The sequence below is a fragment of the Chiloscyllium punctatum genome, chromosome 9, assembly GCF_047496795.1.
Source record: "Chiloscyllium punctatum isolate Juve2018m chromosome 9, sChiPun1.3, whole genome shotgun sequence".
NCBI classification, from domain to species: domain Eukaryota; kingdom Metazoa; phylum Chordata; class Chondrichthyes; order Orectolobiformes; family Hemiscylliidae; genus Chiloscyllium; species Chiloscyllium punctatum.
The window spans coordinates 109,622,701-109,639,088 of NC_092747.1; the positions used below are offsets into that span (position 1 = coordinate 109,622,701).

At 41.9% G+C, this 16,388-nt stretch overlaps 1 protein-coding gene across 15 annotated transcripts in view; it reads right to left on the bottom strand.

The window, feature by feature from the left end:
• The window catches only part of LOC140481586 (dedicator of cytokinesis protein 9-like), a 342,162-nt gene that overhangs the window by 210,319 nt on the left and 115,455 nt on the right, over window positions 1-16,388 (bottom strand). For all 15 annotated transcript variants that reach the window (XM_072578032.1, XM_072578034.1, XM_072578030.1 and 12 more), the window contains exon 2: window positions 391-507. In XM_072578032.1, the coding sequence (XP_072434133.1) occupies window positions 391-507 (117 nt within the window). The remainder of the gene's footprint in view (window positions 1-390; window positions 508-16,388) is intronic.

Sequence of the window (16,388 nt, forward strand, 5' to 3'; positions counted from 1 at the left end):
CTGAAAACCTCAGGATCCAGCTGAGCTCCTAGCCACAACACTGGCATCTACCCAACAATGTGGAAAATTGCCCAGGTTTATCCCTTACACAAAAAGCACCATCTTTTGCCAGGCAATTCAAGTTGGGTAATACATACCGGCTTAGAAAGCGACACCCATGTCCCATGAAATATGTACTTTAAAAATCAGCCTTTAACCTTTTGTAGTTAAGACAGTATGAGTCCTGTCTGGGTTACCATGCCCTGATAATTAAATCATTTTAGCTGCAGCATCATTCATGTAGTATATCCTCCCCAACATGTGATGCTCAGAACTGAACATAATGTACCATTCAAACAAAATGTAAAACCACTTGAAACATTATTACTCTAACATTAACCTTCACAGTACCTGAAAATCTTCATTAGGGAAAAGCAGCATGTCCCGCAAAGGATCACTGATAATTTGTGCTTTCTTCTGTAATAAGACATTCTCGTAGTCTATAGGTTCAATGTCCTTTGGTTTCGCCTAGAAAGAAATCACAAAGACAGTTTGAGGCTCCAGGTTTTAACATTCTCATACTGAGCAAGTGTTGATTACTTAATATTCAAAACTAACATTTTAAATTATTAGTCAACACTGAAAAGACGCCACGATTTCACTCAGAGTTAGATGGAGAACAAACACTGGGGATTCCATCAGCAAAAAAACTGTCTCACAGATACTACCAAAACTGAAAAATGTGTTGCTGGAAAAGCGCAGCAGGTCAGGCAGCATCCAAGGAGCAGGAGAATCGACGTTTCGGGCATAAACCCTTCTTCCTGAAGAAGGGCTTATGCCCGAAACATTGATTCTCCTGCTCCTTGGATGCTGCCTGACCTGCTGCGCTTTTCCAGCAACACATTTTTCAGCTCTGATCTCCAGCATCTGCAATCCTTACTTTCTCCTAGATACTACCAAAAGTCTAGGCAAGATTACCATTTGAAATATACCAATGGCACATTTTTGCTGACCGAATGCCTCGTTTAATTAGACTGTGCAGGAGTAATGGCAAAAGGAATTAGCATATTTCTCTGCTGAGTTTAGCAATGTAACATTACATTGAAAGAAAAAAGGAGCAGAAGAACTGTTTGTGGAAATTAAGTCCAAATATCAAGCGTATTTTTCAACTGTAATTTCAAACAGCTCGCATTTACCAAGAACTTTTAACATAATGAAGCCCCCGAAGCATATGGATAGGTGTACCACATTCAAATTACATTAGGAAGCTTTATTTATACCTGTGTTTTTGTTTTTGCTGCTATTTACCAATTATTTACTTATCTATGCTATTTAACTACGTGATCTGCCTGTATTGCTTGCAAGACAAAGCTTTTCACTGTGCCTCGGTACACATCACAATAAATTCAGTTCAATTAAATTATATAGATCCTTTCAAGACCACAGATTGTCCCAAAACATTTTAATCAATGAAACCCTTTTGGAAGGGTTACACTGCTGAAATGTTGGAAACACAGCAGCCTATTTGCACACAGCAAGTTCCCACAAAAAAAAGAGGGAGAATATCTAGCTGATTTGTTTCAACAATGTTAGATGATGGATGAATATTGGTCATGATGCCTGGGGTACCTCTTAATCATTAATGTTCGCTTCCTTGTTTTCTTTGAAGACAGTACCATAGGATCTTTTATTTTGACCTGACAGATTAGAGCAGGATTAGCTTTTACATCTCCCTCAGCACTACACTGGCGTGTCCGGCTTGGGTTTCATGCAAATTCCAGACTGGGACCTGCACCAAAAAGCTTAAGATTCAGAGGTCAGAACGTAACCCTCTTGCCACGACTGACCAACATTTTAAAAAACTCATTAAATCAAATTAACACTGAACCAAGCAAATCATCTGTTTTTGCTTTACTGGCAAAAAAAAACAAACTTGAGTTTTCCTTTTCCAAAATGATAGTTCCTAAAACATGTTCTTAAAAATCTTTCATGGGTTGCGGCAAGGTCAGCATTTGTTGCCGATTCCAAAATGTATTCATGAAGGTCGTGTCAGCCACCATCTTGAATGACTGATTTTGGATGAAATTTCCTCCAATTCATCCTCCAAAGATATTTTTCTGTTATTTCCTATTTCTTACATAAGAGCATTCTTTAAAATTACCTAATGTGCATTTCCATCTGTTATTTTAACAGATTTTAACAGAATGGAAAGGATCAGTTGGTCAGAAAATGTAAAAATGGTGACAATGGGGAACAAATGATTAAAGAATTCTGCAGTGGGTAATTGGGAGCAGAGTCTGAGTAGGAAATGTTAAGAAGGGAATATTTCAAAGAAAACAAGGAAGAGAACATTAATGATCGATGGGATGAAAACTGAATGTCTTTTGTTGCCAATTGCAAAGACTGGGAGAGGAGGAAAGATGACTACGAGCCAAACATCAATCTTCAGGCAGAACACACACGATGTGATAAAGGCAGACTTAGACACGATGAGCAGGATTTTCATTAGTGGAACTAAGAACATTTTCAGGTTTGGCAGTGCCACCTCAGGAGAAGGTGCCTGCGTGGAGCAGGGGGTTAACTGAAGCTAGACTACTGACTCACATAAAGAGCTCAGAGACGGGCAGTCCAGCTGCCAAGGCCAACTGTTTGACTGGTACGCCTCAGTGCTCTGAGATTTGTTTTTTTTTTGTTTTTCATTTGTGGGATGTGGGTGTCGCTGGCTGGCCAGCATTTATTGCCCATCCCTAGTTGCCCCTGAGAAGACGGTGGTGAACTGCCCTCTTGATCCACCTGCTGTGGGTTGACTCACAATGCCCTCAGGGAGGGAATTCCAAGATTTCAGCCCACTGTTAAAATAGCGAAGGAACGACGATATATTTCCAACTCAGGATGATGAGTGGCTTGGAGGGGAACTTGCAGGTAGCGGTGTTCCCATGTATCTGCTGCCCTTGTCTTTCTAGATGCAAGTGGTTGTGGGTTTGGTAGGTGCTGTCTGAGGATCTTTGGTGAATTTCTGCAGTACACCTTGTAGGTCATTGCCACTAACAAAAAACAGTCAAATTCTTCTCTCCCTCGGTGAGACCAAACATAAACTAAGGGAACGTTTCACCGAGCATCTCAGCCAGTCCCGTACGGGCCAGCCTGATCTCCGGCTCACTGCCCATTTCAATTCCCCTTCCCACTCCCTTTCTGACAATGCCATCCTCGGCCTCCTCCATTGACACAGTGAATCAAGGCTGCAAATTGGAGGAACAACACCTAATCTTCCGCCTGGGCAGCCTACAACCCCGGAGGGCTCAACATTGAGCTCTCCAATTTCAAATAACCTTCCTATCCATTCCCCAATTCCCTTTCCAGCCCCGCCTCCTCCCTCTATCCCTCCTATCAACCCTTCCTTCCAGCTTTCAACTGGATTCACTCTTCCCATTGACCAACCAGGTTGTACCCACCACCTATCACTAACCCCACCACTCCACCCCCTTCCCCACCCATACCCCTTCTTCCCCCCTCCCCTTTATCCGCAGCTCCCCCTACCCCTACCCCTACCTGCATTCCCGAAGAAGGGTTGTACCCAAACCATTGAACTCTTCACCTCCTGATGCTGCCTGGCTTGCTGTGTTCTTCCAGCCCCCTATTTGTCTACTTTGGATTCCAACATGTGCAGTTTTTTGTCTCTAAATTCATTACAGAAGCAGGCATCAACAGGGTTAAAGGAACTGTTTACAAATACATTTTAATTGGATAAACACTTGTTAATTTCAAAAATACCACATCATAAAATCATCATTACGGACAATAGATGGGTATGGGTGTCTCCAAATTTGGCTGCTTCATTTCCTATTTCTGACTCAGGCACCTCCATTTATAAATTACCCCTCGCTCAGAACAAAAGCTGAAACATAGCCAAATTACAACAGGCTTTACAAATTATTAAAATTATCACAAATAATTCAGGATTTCGCATTTTACAAATCTGAACAATTATTCTGGTGAAGAATCCAGCTATTAGTCTGGACAAGAATGACAACCGTCTCTCTCAAAACCTTGAAATAATTTTCACAGTAATCAGATTTAAAGCTATTCTGAAATGTGCATTGAGTACTCATGTGTTCCAGCGTCGACAGCGAATGTTCCTGATTCATTTCAAATAAGTCATTGAAAGGAAGTACATCTAACTATTGCAAAGTAAAGAGCTGTTTTTATTTGAGATTATGCCAATTAAAATACACTTTCTGCACAATCAATACATTCACACAATGTTGTGTCTGCATGTTTATTAATGATGTACCTTTCCTGAACAGAAAATCTGGGCAATCTTGCAAGACATGTTTTCAATGTAAAATGGAATGTGGGGGAGCCAGAATGCCTCAAATTAGCTGATGACATGAGCCTTCTTGCAAAACTCTGCTTTCAGGAGTTATGGATTTTTGTAAAGCAGGTTTATGAGACAGTGGTTTGTGCAATTTCATTAGAAGAATATCAATTACAAAGTTAAAAGAAATGCACGCCTCTGCATTTCACTGAGGAATTTTACCTGGAACTGTAATTCTTGATTGAAGTGAGAGTATCAATGCATTTACAGAAATTCCAGCGAATCTGAAGTGACCCAAATAAATCAGGTCACAAAACAATGTTCAATTATAATGGGTTGCTAATGTAAAACATCAACCCACAAATGCACATACTAATGTACTCATGGCCTCCACTGTTTAAACTAAGTGACACCATGCACCGAGGAGATGTAGGCATCAATGTGAACACAGGCAAATATATTCAGAATAACGGAAAATTTAGGCCATTGAGTTAGTTTTCAGGAAAGTCTTCAATGACAAAACAGAAGCTTGCCTTTGTACAATGTCTTTAAAAGGAAACACTTTTTTAAATGGATTATTTATATTACTTGTTTCTTCCATTACAACAGTTCGGGGAACTTTGGATCCAGGTAGCTCACTGAGCTTCAGATCAGAATTGAGAAGTTGGGATCTCAGCTGCGGACCTTGTGTCAGGTAAGGAAAGGGAAAGTTACCTGGACCTTGTTCCTGAAGGCAAAGCCCTCAGCTTAGGAAATTCAAACCTGGTCTGTGATCAGTGATAGGAGGGTGTAACTGCAAGTAAGGCAGATCTGAGGAGCTGGTATGGCATTTGAGGAGCCTCAGTCCCTGCAAGTGTCCAACATTTCCAGCTTTTTGCAAACTGTGTTGAAGACAGCAGGGATCCTGATCAATTGGGCTAATGAACTGAGGAGTGGCAGATGGAGTTTAATTTAGATAAATGCAAGGTACTGTACTTTGGTAAAACAAATATGGCACGACTTATACAATTAATGGGAGGGCCCTAAATAGTATTGCAGAACAGAGAGACCTAGTGATGCAGGCACATAATTCTTTGAAATTTTCATCACAGTTGACATGTTGGTTAAGGCGGCGTTTAGCACACTTGCCTACATTGCTCAGACCACTGAGTATAGAAGTTGGGATGCTATGTTGAGTTTGTACAAGATGTTGGTAAGGCCACTTTTGCAGTACAGTGTAGAGTCCAACTACAGGAAAGCTATTATTAAATTGGAGATGCTGCAGAAAAGAGTTCCCAGGATGTCACCAATACTGGAGAGTTTGCATTATATAGATAGGAGCGGAGAAGGTTGAGGGGTGACCTTATAGAGGTTTATAAAATCATGAGGGGTCATAGAGGTGAAGAGCAAAGGTCTTTTCCCTAAGGTGGAGCAGTTCAAAATAAGAGGTAAGAGGAGAAAGATTTAAAAGGAACCTGAGAGGTAGCTTTTTCACACAGAAGATGGTTGGGTATGTGGAATGAACTGCTAAAGGAAGTGTTAGATGCAGGTACAGTTACAACATTTAAAAGACATTTGGACAGGTACGTGAGTAGGAAAGGTTTAGAGAGGGATGGGCCAAACGCAGGCAAGTGGGACGAGTTGAGCTTGGCAAAGTTGGTCAGTGTGGACTGGTTGTACCAAAGGGCGTGTTTCTGTGGTGTATGACTACGATTTTATGACTGCAGATCAGATGAACAAACTGCCACGCCACCTTGGTACAAGGAACCACTTAAGTTGGGGTGAAAGTAGGAAAATAATAGCAGTGGAGAACAGTACAATTAGGAGAGAGAAACTGTTTTCTGCAGCCATGAGTAGGAGTCCCAAAGACAGTGTGGCCTGCCCAGTGCCAAGGTTAAGGCCACGGGTTTGGAGAGGAACATGGGGTGGACACAAAGAGATCCATTTATCATTGCCCGCACTGGGATGAACAACCTTGTAGGTCTAGAAATGACATTCTGCTGAAAGAACTCAAACAATTAGGAGCTAAATGTAAAAGCAGAACCAAAGATGATAATCTCAGGATTACTACCCATATCACAGGCAAACTGGCACAGGGTAAATGAAGTGAAGGAGTGAAATGTTTGACTGAGAGTTTGGGGCGGGTGAAAAGGATTTCAGTTTGTCAGTGATTGGCACCAGGATGGAGGCAGAAGGAAGCTGTTCCAATCGGATGAACTTCACTTGAATTCTGTTGGGATCCATGTCCTGGCAAATTAAATTTCTAGGCTGTAGAGAGGGCTTTAGAGGGGAGAGACTGTAGGAGAGGTGAAATGTAGACTTATAAATCAAAAGGATATGGCAGCCTTGAACAAGAGGGAGCTATTTTGATAAAGATACTCAGAGTGGTGAGGGGGGAGGATTTCAAGACTGGGGGCTTACTTTTAAGGTGAGAGGATTTAAAAAAGACATGCTGGGCAATTTTGTTTACACAGAGAGCTGTTAGTGTGTGGAATGAACTTCTAGAGTAAGTGGTGGTTGCAGGTAGAGTTATATCATTTACAAAACATTCAGATAAGTACATTAATAAGAAATCTTTGGAGGGGCAGCACAGTGGCTCAGTGGTTAGCACTGCTGCCTCACAGCACCAGGATCCCAGGTTCGATTCCATTCTCTGTGTGGAGTTTGCACATTCTCCCAGTATCTGCATGGGTTTCCTCCGAGTGCTCCGGTTTCCTCCCACAATCCAGAGATGTGCAGGTTAGGTAAATTGGCCATGTTAAATTGCCCACAGTGTTAGGTGCATTAGTCAGAAGGAAATAGGTCTGAGTGGGTTACTCTTCGGGGGGTCGGTGTGGACTGGTAGGGCTGAAGGGCCTGTCCACACACTGTAGGGAATCTAATTATGAGAGGATATTAGCCAAGCGCAGGAAGTTGAACTAGTTTAGTTTGGGAACATGGTCAGCATGGACTGTTGGACCAAAGAGTTTGTTTCTGCACTGTAAGACTCTATATCCCAGTGAGGAAGAAGGACTCTAGAAAGGGGTTAAAATCATCATAGTTAACCCAGGAAATAAAGGATGCTAATCAAATTGAAAAGTAAAATAACAACGTGGCCAAAGCTTAGAGTTAAGATTGGGAAAGTTTTAAAAAAACAAAACATTTCAAGAAAATAAGAGGGAGAAAGCAAACTTTGAGGATAAACCTGCAAATAATATCAAGTCAGCAAGGGCTTCTGTAAAACAAGGCTGGGGAGGTAATGATAGGGAACCAGGAAATAGCAGAGAAATTGAATCAATACTGTGCACCAGTCTTCATAGTAGAAAACAGTGACAGCATAGAAACTGAATTGGGATCAAATCAGACAGCTATGCTGTTGATAGCTGAGTTAATCCTAGTTAAGCCTCAAACTTTGTTCTTCTGGTATGTGTAGTTGCAGGATATTGTGGATCTTCCAAGGTCAGAAATTGAAAAAGCAACCTGATGTTGTTGTGGGATTGAGGTGTGAAGATGGATCTAGGTGACTTCCTGTAAGTGAAGAATTAAGCACGATGTCTCTGGACTCGTTTAAGTGACAGCCCATAGATCAGAAACAGGAAATCAAGCAATGAATCCTTGTAGGATTCCCAGGATAACAATGCAGGTTTGGAAAAAGAAACCATCGATAGCAATGCTTTAGTTACAGACAGAAGGTTATAGTGGAACCATGCTCAGACAGACTCACCAATCTCAGTTCCAGAGAATGGCATTGGAGGAAGAAATATAATTGATTCTGTCTCAGGTTACAAAAACAGGAGGACCCATGAGTAGAAATCAGCAGTCAACTTCAGTGAAATTAAATACAGTCCAAATGAAGCAAAAATGGTGCTGCAGCAGCAACTGAAGGTAATAACAATTTGCATTTGTATTGCAACTTTCATTCTTTTGAAGTGTGGATTCTTGAGTCACACACCACAATCAGGATTACTTGGTCTCAGTGCTGCCCTCTTTGGTAGCTCACATAACACATCTCATAAAGACTGGATTCTTGCTGAGACACACATCTTGAAGCTTGTTAATGACACTACCTATTGACATTGCTGTAGTATCACAGACTTGCACTTCGTTTGTGTTCTATGACCACTAATCTTACTATTCATTATGGACATACACACACACACATAACTGACGGAGCACACCACACTGACCCCAGTGCACTGACAGCCTGAGTGCAGTAGAGATAGGCACTTTATATTCAAAGAACAAGAGAAGTCAAGAAAGACAACTGTATCAAGGAGGCAGAAAACTGGAAAAGGCATCATGCTGTAAAGTTGAGTGAAATAAGGGTTGAGGGGAAGGGTGAGAGCAGTAACAAATTAAAAATTCTATATATGAATGCACGAAGCATTAGACACAAGGTGGATGAGCTTGAGGCTCTTTTGGAAATTGGCAGATACGATATTGTGGGGATAACTGAGACGTGGCTTCATGGGGACAGGGCCTGGGAAATGAATATTCAAGGCTACATGTGTTATCGTAAGGATAGACTGACGGGCAGAGGGGGTGGGGTGGCCTTGTTGGTAAGGGAGGATATTCAGTCCCTTGCGCGGGGGGACCTAGAGTCAGGGGATGTAGAGTCAGTGTGGATAGAGCTTCGAAACACTAAGGGTAAAAAGACCCTCATGGGAGTCATCTACAGGCCCCCAAACAGTAGTCTGGATGTTGGAGGTAAGTTGAATCAGGAGCTGAAATTGGCTTGTCGCAAAGATGTTACTACAGTTGTTATGGGGGATTTTAACATGCAGGTAGACTGGGTGAATCAGGATGGTATCGGGCCTCAAGAAAGAGACTTTGTGGAGTGCCTCAGAGATGGATTTTTAGAGCAGCTGGTGCTGGAGCCGACCAGGGATAAGGCGATTCTGGATCTGGTATTGTGTAACGAACCAGAATTGGTCAGTGACCTCGAAGTGAAGGAGCCATTGGGAAGTAGTGACCATAATACAATAAGCTTCAATCTGCAATTTGAGAGGGAGTGGGTACAATCTGAAGTGACAATATTTCAGTTGAATAAAGGGAAATATGGAGCTATGAGGGAGCAACTGGCCAAAGTTCAATGGTTTAATACCTTAACAGGGAAGACCGTGGAGGAACAATGGCAGATATTTCTGTGTATAATGCAGAAGATGCAGGATCAGTTCATTCCTAAAAAGGAAGAAAGATCCCAGGAGGAGACATGGGCGGCCGTGGCTGACAAGGGAAGTAAAGAAACATATAAGGTTAAAAGAGAAAAAGTATAACTTAGCGAAGATAAGCGGGAAAATGGAGGACTGGGAAGCTTTTAAAGAACAACAGAGGATTAGTAAGAAGGAAATACGCAGAGAAAAAATGAGGTACGAAGGTAAACTGGCCAAGAATATAAAGGAGGATAGTAAAAGCTTTTTTAGGTATGTCCAAGGCAAAAAAATGGTTAGGACAAAAATTGGGCCCTTGAAGACAGAAGCAGGGGAATATATTACTGGGAACGAAGAAATGGCAGAGGAATTAAATGGGTACTTCAGATCTGTGTTCACTGGGGAAGACACAAGCAATCTCCCTGAGGTAACAGTGGCTGAAGGACCTGAACTTAAGGGAATTTCTATTTGCCAGGATTTGGTGTTGGAGAGACTGTTAGGTCTGAAGGTTGATAAGTCTCCGGGACCTGATGGCCTGCATCCCAGGGTACTGAAGGAGGTGGCTCGGGAAATCGTGGATGCGCTGGTGATTATTTTCCAGAGTTCAATAGAATCGGGGTTGGTTCCTGAGGATTGGAGGGCGGCTAATGTTGTGCCACTTTTTAAGAAGGGTGGGCGGGAGAAAGCAGGAAATTATAGACCAGTTAGTCTGACCTCAGTGGTGGGAAAGATGCTGGAGTCTATTATAAAGGATGAAATTACGGCACATCTGGATAATAGTAACAGGATAGGACAGAGTCAGCATGGATTTATGAAGGGGAAATCATGCTTGACTAATCTTCTTGAATTTTTTGAGGATGTAACTCGGAAGATGGACGAGGGAGATCCAGTGGATGTACTGTACCTGGACTTTCAGAAAGCTTTTGATAAAGTCCCACACAAGAGGTTAGTGAGTAAAATTAGGGCGCACGGGATTGGGGGCAAAGTACTAGATTGGATAGAGAATTGGTTGGCTAATAGGAAACAAAGGGTAGTGATTAACGGCTCCATTTCGAAATGGCAGGCAGTGACCAGTGGGGTACCGCAGGGATCTGTGCTGGGACCGCAGCTTTTTACAATATATGTAAATGATATAGAAGATGGTATCAGCAATAACATTAGCAAATTTGCTGATGACACAAAGCTAGGTGGTAGGGTGAAATGTGATGAGGATGTTAGGGGATTACAGGGTGACCTGGACAAGTTAGGTGAGTGGGCAGATGCATGGCAGATGCAGTTTAATGTGGATAAATGTCTGGTTATCCACTTTGGTGGCAAGAACAGGAAGGCAGATTACTACCTCAATGGTATCAAATTAGGTAAAGGGGCTGTTCAGAGAGATCTGGGTGTTCTTGTCCACCAGTCAATGAAGGCAAGCATGCAGGTACAGCAGGTCGTGAAGAAGGCTAATAGCATGCTGGCCTTCATAACAAGAGGGATTGAGTATAGAAGCAAAGAGGTGCTTCTGCAGCTGTACAGGGCCCTGGTGAGACCACACCTGGAGTACTGTGTACAGTTCTGGTCTCCAAATTTGAGGAAAGACATTCTGGCTATTGAAGGAGTGCAGCGTAGGTTCACGAAGTCAATTCCTGGAATGGCAGGATTGCCTTACACGGAAAGACTGAAGCGACTGGGCTTGTATACCCTTGAGTTTAGAAGACTGAGAGGGGATCTGATTGAAACGTATAGGCTTATGAAAGGACTGGACACTCTGGTTCGGCACTCCCCCATCAACGGAAATATGTTCCCTCCTGCCAGAGGACACAACTTAAAAATACGGGGTAGACCATTTAGGACAGAGATGAGGAGAAACTACTTCACCCAGAGAGTGGTGGCTGTGTGGAATGCTCTGCCCCAGAGGGCAGTGGAGGCCCAGTCTCTGGATTCTTTTAAGAAAGAATTGGATAGAGCTCTTAAAGATAGTGGAGTCAAGGGGTATGGAGATAAGGCTGGAACAGGATACTGATTAGGAATGATCAGCCATGATCATATTGAATGGCGGTGCAGGCTCGAAGGGCAGAATGGCCTACTCCTGCATCTATTGTCTATTGTCTATTGTCTATCTATTGTCTATTGTCTAAACAGCATGTCATGTCATGATGCCGTGTAACTGTCATAAACATACATTGTCTGTCTGGTCAAGATTCTGCACAATTATATAGTAGCTTTCCTTTTCCCTTCACACAACACCAGGTTATCGTCCAACAGGTTTATTTGGAAGGACTAGCTTTCAAGGTGCTGCCCCTTCCACCTTATGAAGAGGCAGTGCCTCGAAAGGTAGTGCTTCCAAATAAACCTGCTGAACATATTCAGGAAAGGGATGCGATACTTTTACATTTTGAAGGCATCAAGGGGTAGTTCACTAACTGTCTACATGCCTGTTCTCCTTGCTTTCCAACACAGCATTGTCCAAACGTAATTGGCTGGTGAGTGAGGGTCAGGCAAGAACTGTGTGGATCTCCTTCCAAACATGTGAGTAAGCCATTGCCTGGTGTAGTAGCATGCAGATGTACAAAGCTATCCAAAAATCTTAACAAGATATTTTACACTTGACCACCATGGATTTTACTGTACAAGCAGTGCATGCTGGTAGTCCATTTGACTGAGGTTAATGAGAAGAGATAATCTGTTGTTCACCCCATTTTCTGCATGGCTTGGAAAAGTGCACTAGTGTACTGCGGACTATTGGCAGATAATTTGATGAGGTCCACCCGATACACAGAACACAATGGTCAAAGTGTCAACAACCAATGTACGAGTGGTATCTTTGATCTGTTACACAAAAAGGGAATTATGCAAAATAGTCAGTCACCTACTCATAAGAAACCTCATGTGAGCAAAGAGGTTCTCATTGTCAAGGTCAATGGAATTTACATAACACAAAGTAATTCAAGTTTTTACTCACGCACCAATTTCTTGGTTTTTCCTGCACCTTTATCACTATATGGTCTAGCATGTCTTGATGCAGAGCCTGTGAAATTATGACCCATTTGTTCTTCAAGTTTACAGAGTCCTGGTTCATTTCTGAATAAACAACAAGAACACACAAGCTAAGAGACCTGCTGGATGTGTTCAGGCCACCAGGCGATGGTGACCTTTTGGGTTGTTGTAGCTGGTCATTATCAGCTGCAGCTCGTGAAACTGCTCCACTCGGTTCTGACCAAAATGTGTGAGATCAATGCCACAGTCTGGAATCTTTGGCACTATTACTGATGGGTTTATTATCGTGTAATTCATAAACATATGGAGGTCTATGCATATTGTAGATTAATGGCAAAAATCAGTGATGTAAAAGGTTTCAGGTATGCCCATAGATGAGCTGTACTTACACTCAAGACAGGTACTAGCAATGCATGGAATGTCAGACCTACTGTCTGTAGTTAACTTATTGTGGATGGATCGCACCAGTTTGCAAGTATCCATAGTACATTTTCTCTGAGATGCAGGACAGGATGATAGTTGCACTTGTACCAGAGTCAATTTTGATATTTAGTGCATGTTTCCTATTTCTTCTCATGATATTGCTTAGAGGGAAATTAAAGCTTCAGCTGTTCTGACAGTGACCACGTGACATCATGTAAAGTTGACCAGATGATACTGTCCAACTGGCGTCTATAAGCTGTAACATTTCAGATTTTCAACTTTACTGTGGTCTTTAAAATGCCAACATAAAAATCTGTACTGCTGCAGATTGTTTTCTCTTTTTTGTTTTTTTTTAATTTGCATGTGGTTGGCTTCCTTTTTCCTTCCAAGCTGTTTTTTTGTCTCCTCCCTTTTCCTTCCAGCCGCTATGAAAGTAGCAGGCTTGCACTTGTAGGCCGTGTTCAAAAAGAGAAGAGTGATGTCTTTTGCATTTTGTTCCTGCACCATTCCCAAAAAACAAGATGGTGAAGTCGAACAATGTCTTGGCGCAGAGAAGGCCTTATTAATTACAAAAAATGTTTCTTTACATTTTGATCTGTCCTCCAGTACTTGCAAAACTACCATTTTTTGAAAATATCATATCAGCGGTAGCCTTTATTTAAAGAAAGTGTTCTGACGAAGTGCTCTATTTAGTTTATTGTGTTTCAGTTAAGGTTGTGGCACTTTAGTTTTAGTTTCAACTTCACCTTAAAGTTCATGAAGAATAACTGTTCAGAAAACAAAATTCTTCAAAACTGCAAGTGCCGCTATTAACTTTTATGACCGACTGGCTGCCACTAATGATACCTGTCACCATATCACCAACAGCAACAAGCAGCTCCCAGACATGACTGACAAAAGCCTGATGGCTGACATTGTTGGTGCACCCTGACGTATGTAAATTTGCTTCCTGTCTGCAAGTCAGAGAGGTGCCATTGTGGTGGTGGGGAGCAGGTAAAAGTTAGATACCAATGTCTGTAGATGAGAGATGCGTATGGCAGGTACCCATGGATTGTACCCAGAGTTTTTGTTTGGTCCTAAATAAATGGAAACCTTTCGGACAGGCAGCAAGCTGACCTCATCACGTACCTGCTCTGATTTTCCACATTGAGATTTCTTGTGTAGCTTGCCTGGCACATTTGGAAAGATAGGAGGCTGAATATTAATGAGGCAAGTTGGACTGTGATCATAGAATTTAACAAGCAATAATCTTCTCTAATTGACAACTCACCACTGCCGGCCAAGAAACCCAACACACCACACTTCAAAAGCACAAAAGATGGCACAGCGTGACATCAAGATCGGCTGCATCAGACATCTAGTCTAACTCTGCCACAAATCTCGTCATAACCCACATTGCCTAGACCCCATAAGATTTCACACTTTGGATGCCCCAAAGACAAAAGATTCACTTTTGATAAGTAGTCAGTCTAACAGTATGGAAACAAGGTACTAAATAACGGGCATTAGCACAGTCAATCGACCAATGCACGTTGCCTCAGAATGAAGAGCATCCTATTTGTCTACAAATAGTGTCACTCTATCTTATACATCTACTGGTGCACGTGCCAAGGCCACGATATAATGTTTGTAGTTACAGTATCTTAGAGTCATACAGCACAGAAACAGACCCTTTGGTTCCACCAGTCCATGCCGATCATAATCCCAAACTAAACTACTTCCACCTGCCTGCATTTGGCCCACATCCCTCCAAACATTTATTCACACCCAATTTAAATGTCTTTTAAATGTTGTAACTGTACCTGCATCCACCTCTGGAAGTTCATTCCATACATGAACTATTCTGTGTAAAAAAAAAAATTGCTGTTCGTGTCTGTTTTTTACAACTTCCTTCTCTCACCTTAAAAATATGCCTCCTCATCTTAAAATCCCCCAGATTACGGAAAAATCACCTGCCATTCACCTTATCCATGCCCCTCATGATTTTATTAACCTCTATAAGGTCACCTCTCAAACTCCTATGCTCCACTGCAAAAGGTCCCAGCCTATCCTGCTTCTCCTTATAACTCATACCCTCCATTCCTAGCAACATCGTAGTAAATTTCTTCTGAACCCTCTTCAGATTAATAAGATCTGTCCTATGACAGGGAGACGAGACTAGACACAATACTCTAGAAGAGGCCTAACCAACATCTTGCAACCTCAACATAACATCCCAACTCCCATACTCAAAGGTCTGAGTAATGAAGGCAAGCGTTCTAAACACCTTCTCAACCACCCTTATCTGTATGTGTTGCAAATTTCCAAGAATTATGAACCTGAACCCCTGGGTGTCCCATGTTTAATCTGAAAGGCAGCAATCTCTAGCAATGTAGTCTTCAGAACAACACCAAAATGTCACATGAGATGATGGGGTTTAACCCCAACACTTTCAAACTTAGACCAGACCTCGAGTACAGCTAACAGGCACAATTTCTAATCCGAGCCACATCTCCCTCAACAGATAACACTCCAACCAAGTTACAGGTCAAAAGAAACGGTGACTGAGAGAATAAATACAGAAGTCAAGAAAGGGGATAAGGAAAGCATTAAAAATCGGTTGAGAAATTCTTATGACTAACATTTTTACAATGAGCTACAGAAAGTAATTGTTACAAATATGGATCAGAAACAATAAGAAGCCAATTTCTTGGATTTGGAAACCTCAGAGGAATTAAACTACAAAATAAGTTTGACTGCACAGCAACACATAGACAATTAGTTTTCAACATCCTTGTTCAAGGAAGGAAGGAACTGAATTCCCCAATGAAAAATGAAAATAGTTACCAAATTTGGTTAAAGTTTAGACAACTTAAAATGGTCATGGTTCAGTGGGTTGATTCCTTGAAGAGCAGGGTCAAAAGGGAGGAGCTCCAGAAGTTCAATTAGATTTCTTAATCCCTTTTGAAGTAATTAGATAGGAGACAGGTCTGTCTTTCATCTCATGTGCTAATGAGCTTCTAATGGCAATGAGCAGCACAATGGAATTGAATTCTGCAGATGGGCAGGCTACTCCTGATTAACACAAAAGACAACAATGATTTGATTTTAAACAGCACCTTTAACCAGTAAATCAACACACAAGGTGCTTCACAGCAACAAACAAAATCTGATCCTGCATCACACAAGGTGGAAATGGACAGTCACATTTGGAGGAACAACCTGAAGAAAGGAGAGGTACTGTACAGAGAAATAGAGAAAGATTCTAGATATTAGGGCACAGCTGAAGACACAGCCACAAACAGTGGGGCAATGGAAACTGGGGTTGCTCAGGAGGCCAGATATGGAGAATTTTAAGACCAGTGGAAGTTACAGAAATAACAAAGGAGGCAAGATAGTGAAGAGCCGTGTGAAGAAGTACGAGGAAATTTAAATAGGGACATTGCTGGACTGGCACCCAACATTAAGGACAGATGAAGACAAAGTGGAGTTTGAGCAATCAGTTGATTAAACAGAGATCAAGATTCCCCAAAGACAGATTTGCCCAAAAGTATGAGTTGGAAAAACATCCTGACTACCAGTTTCCAATATGTGGTACAAAGATT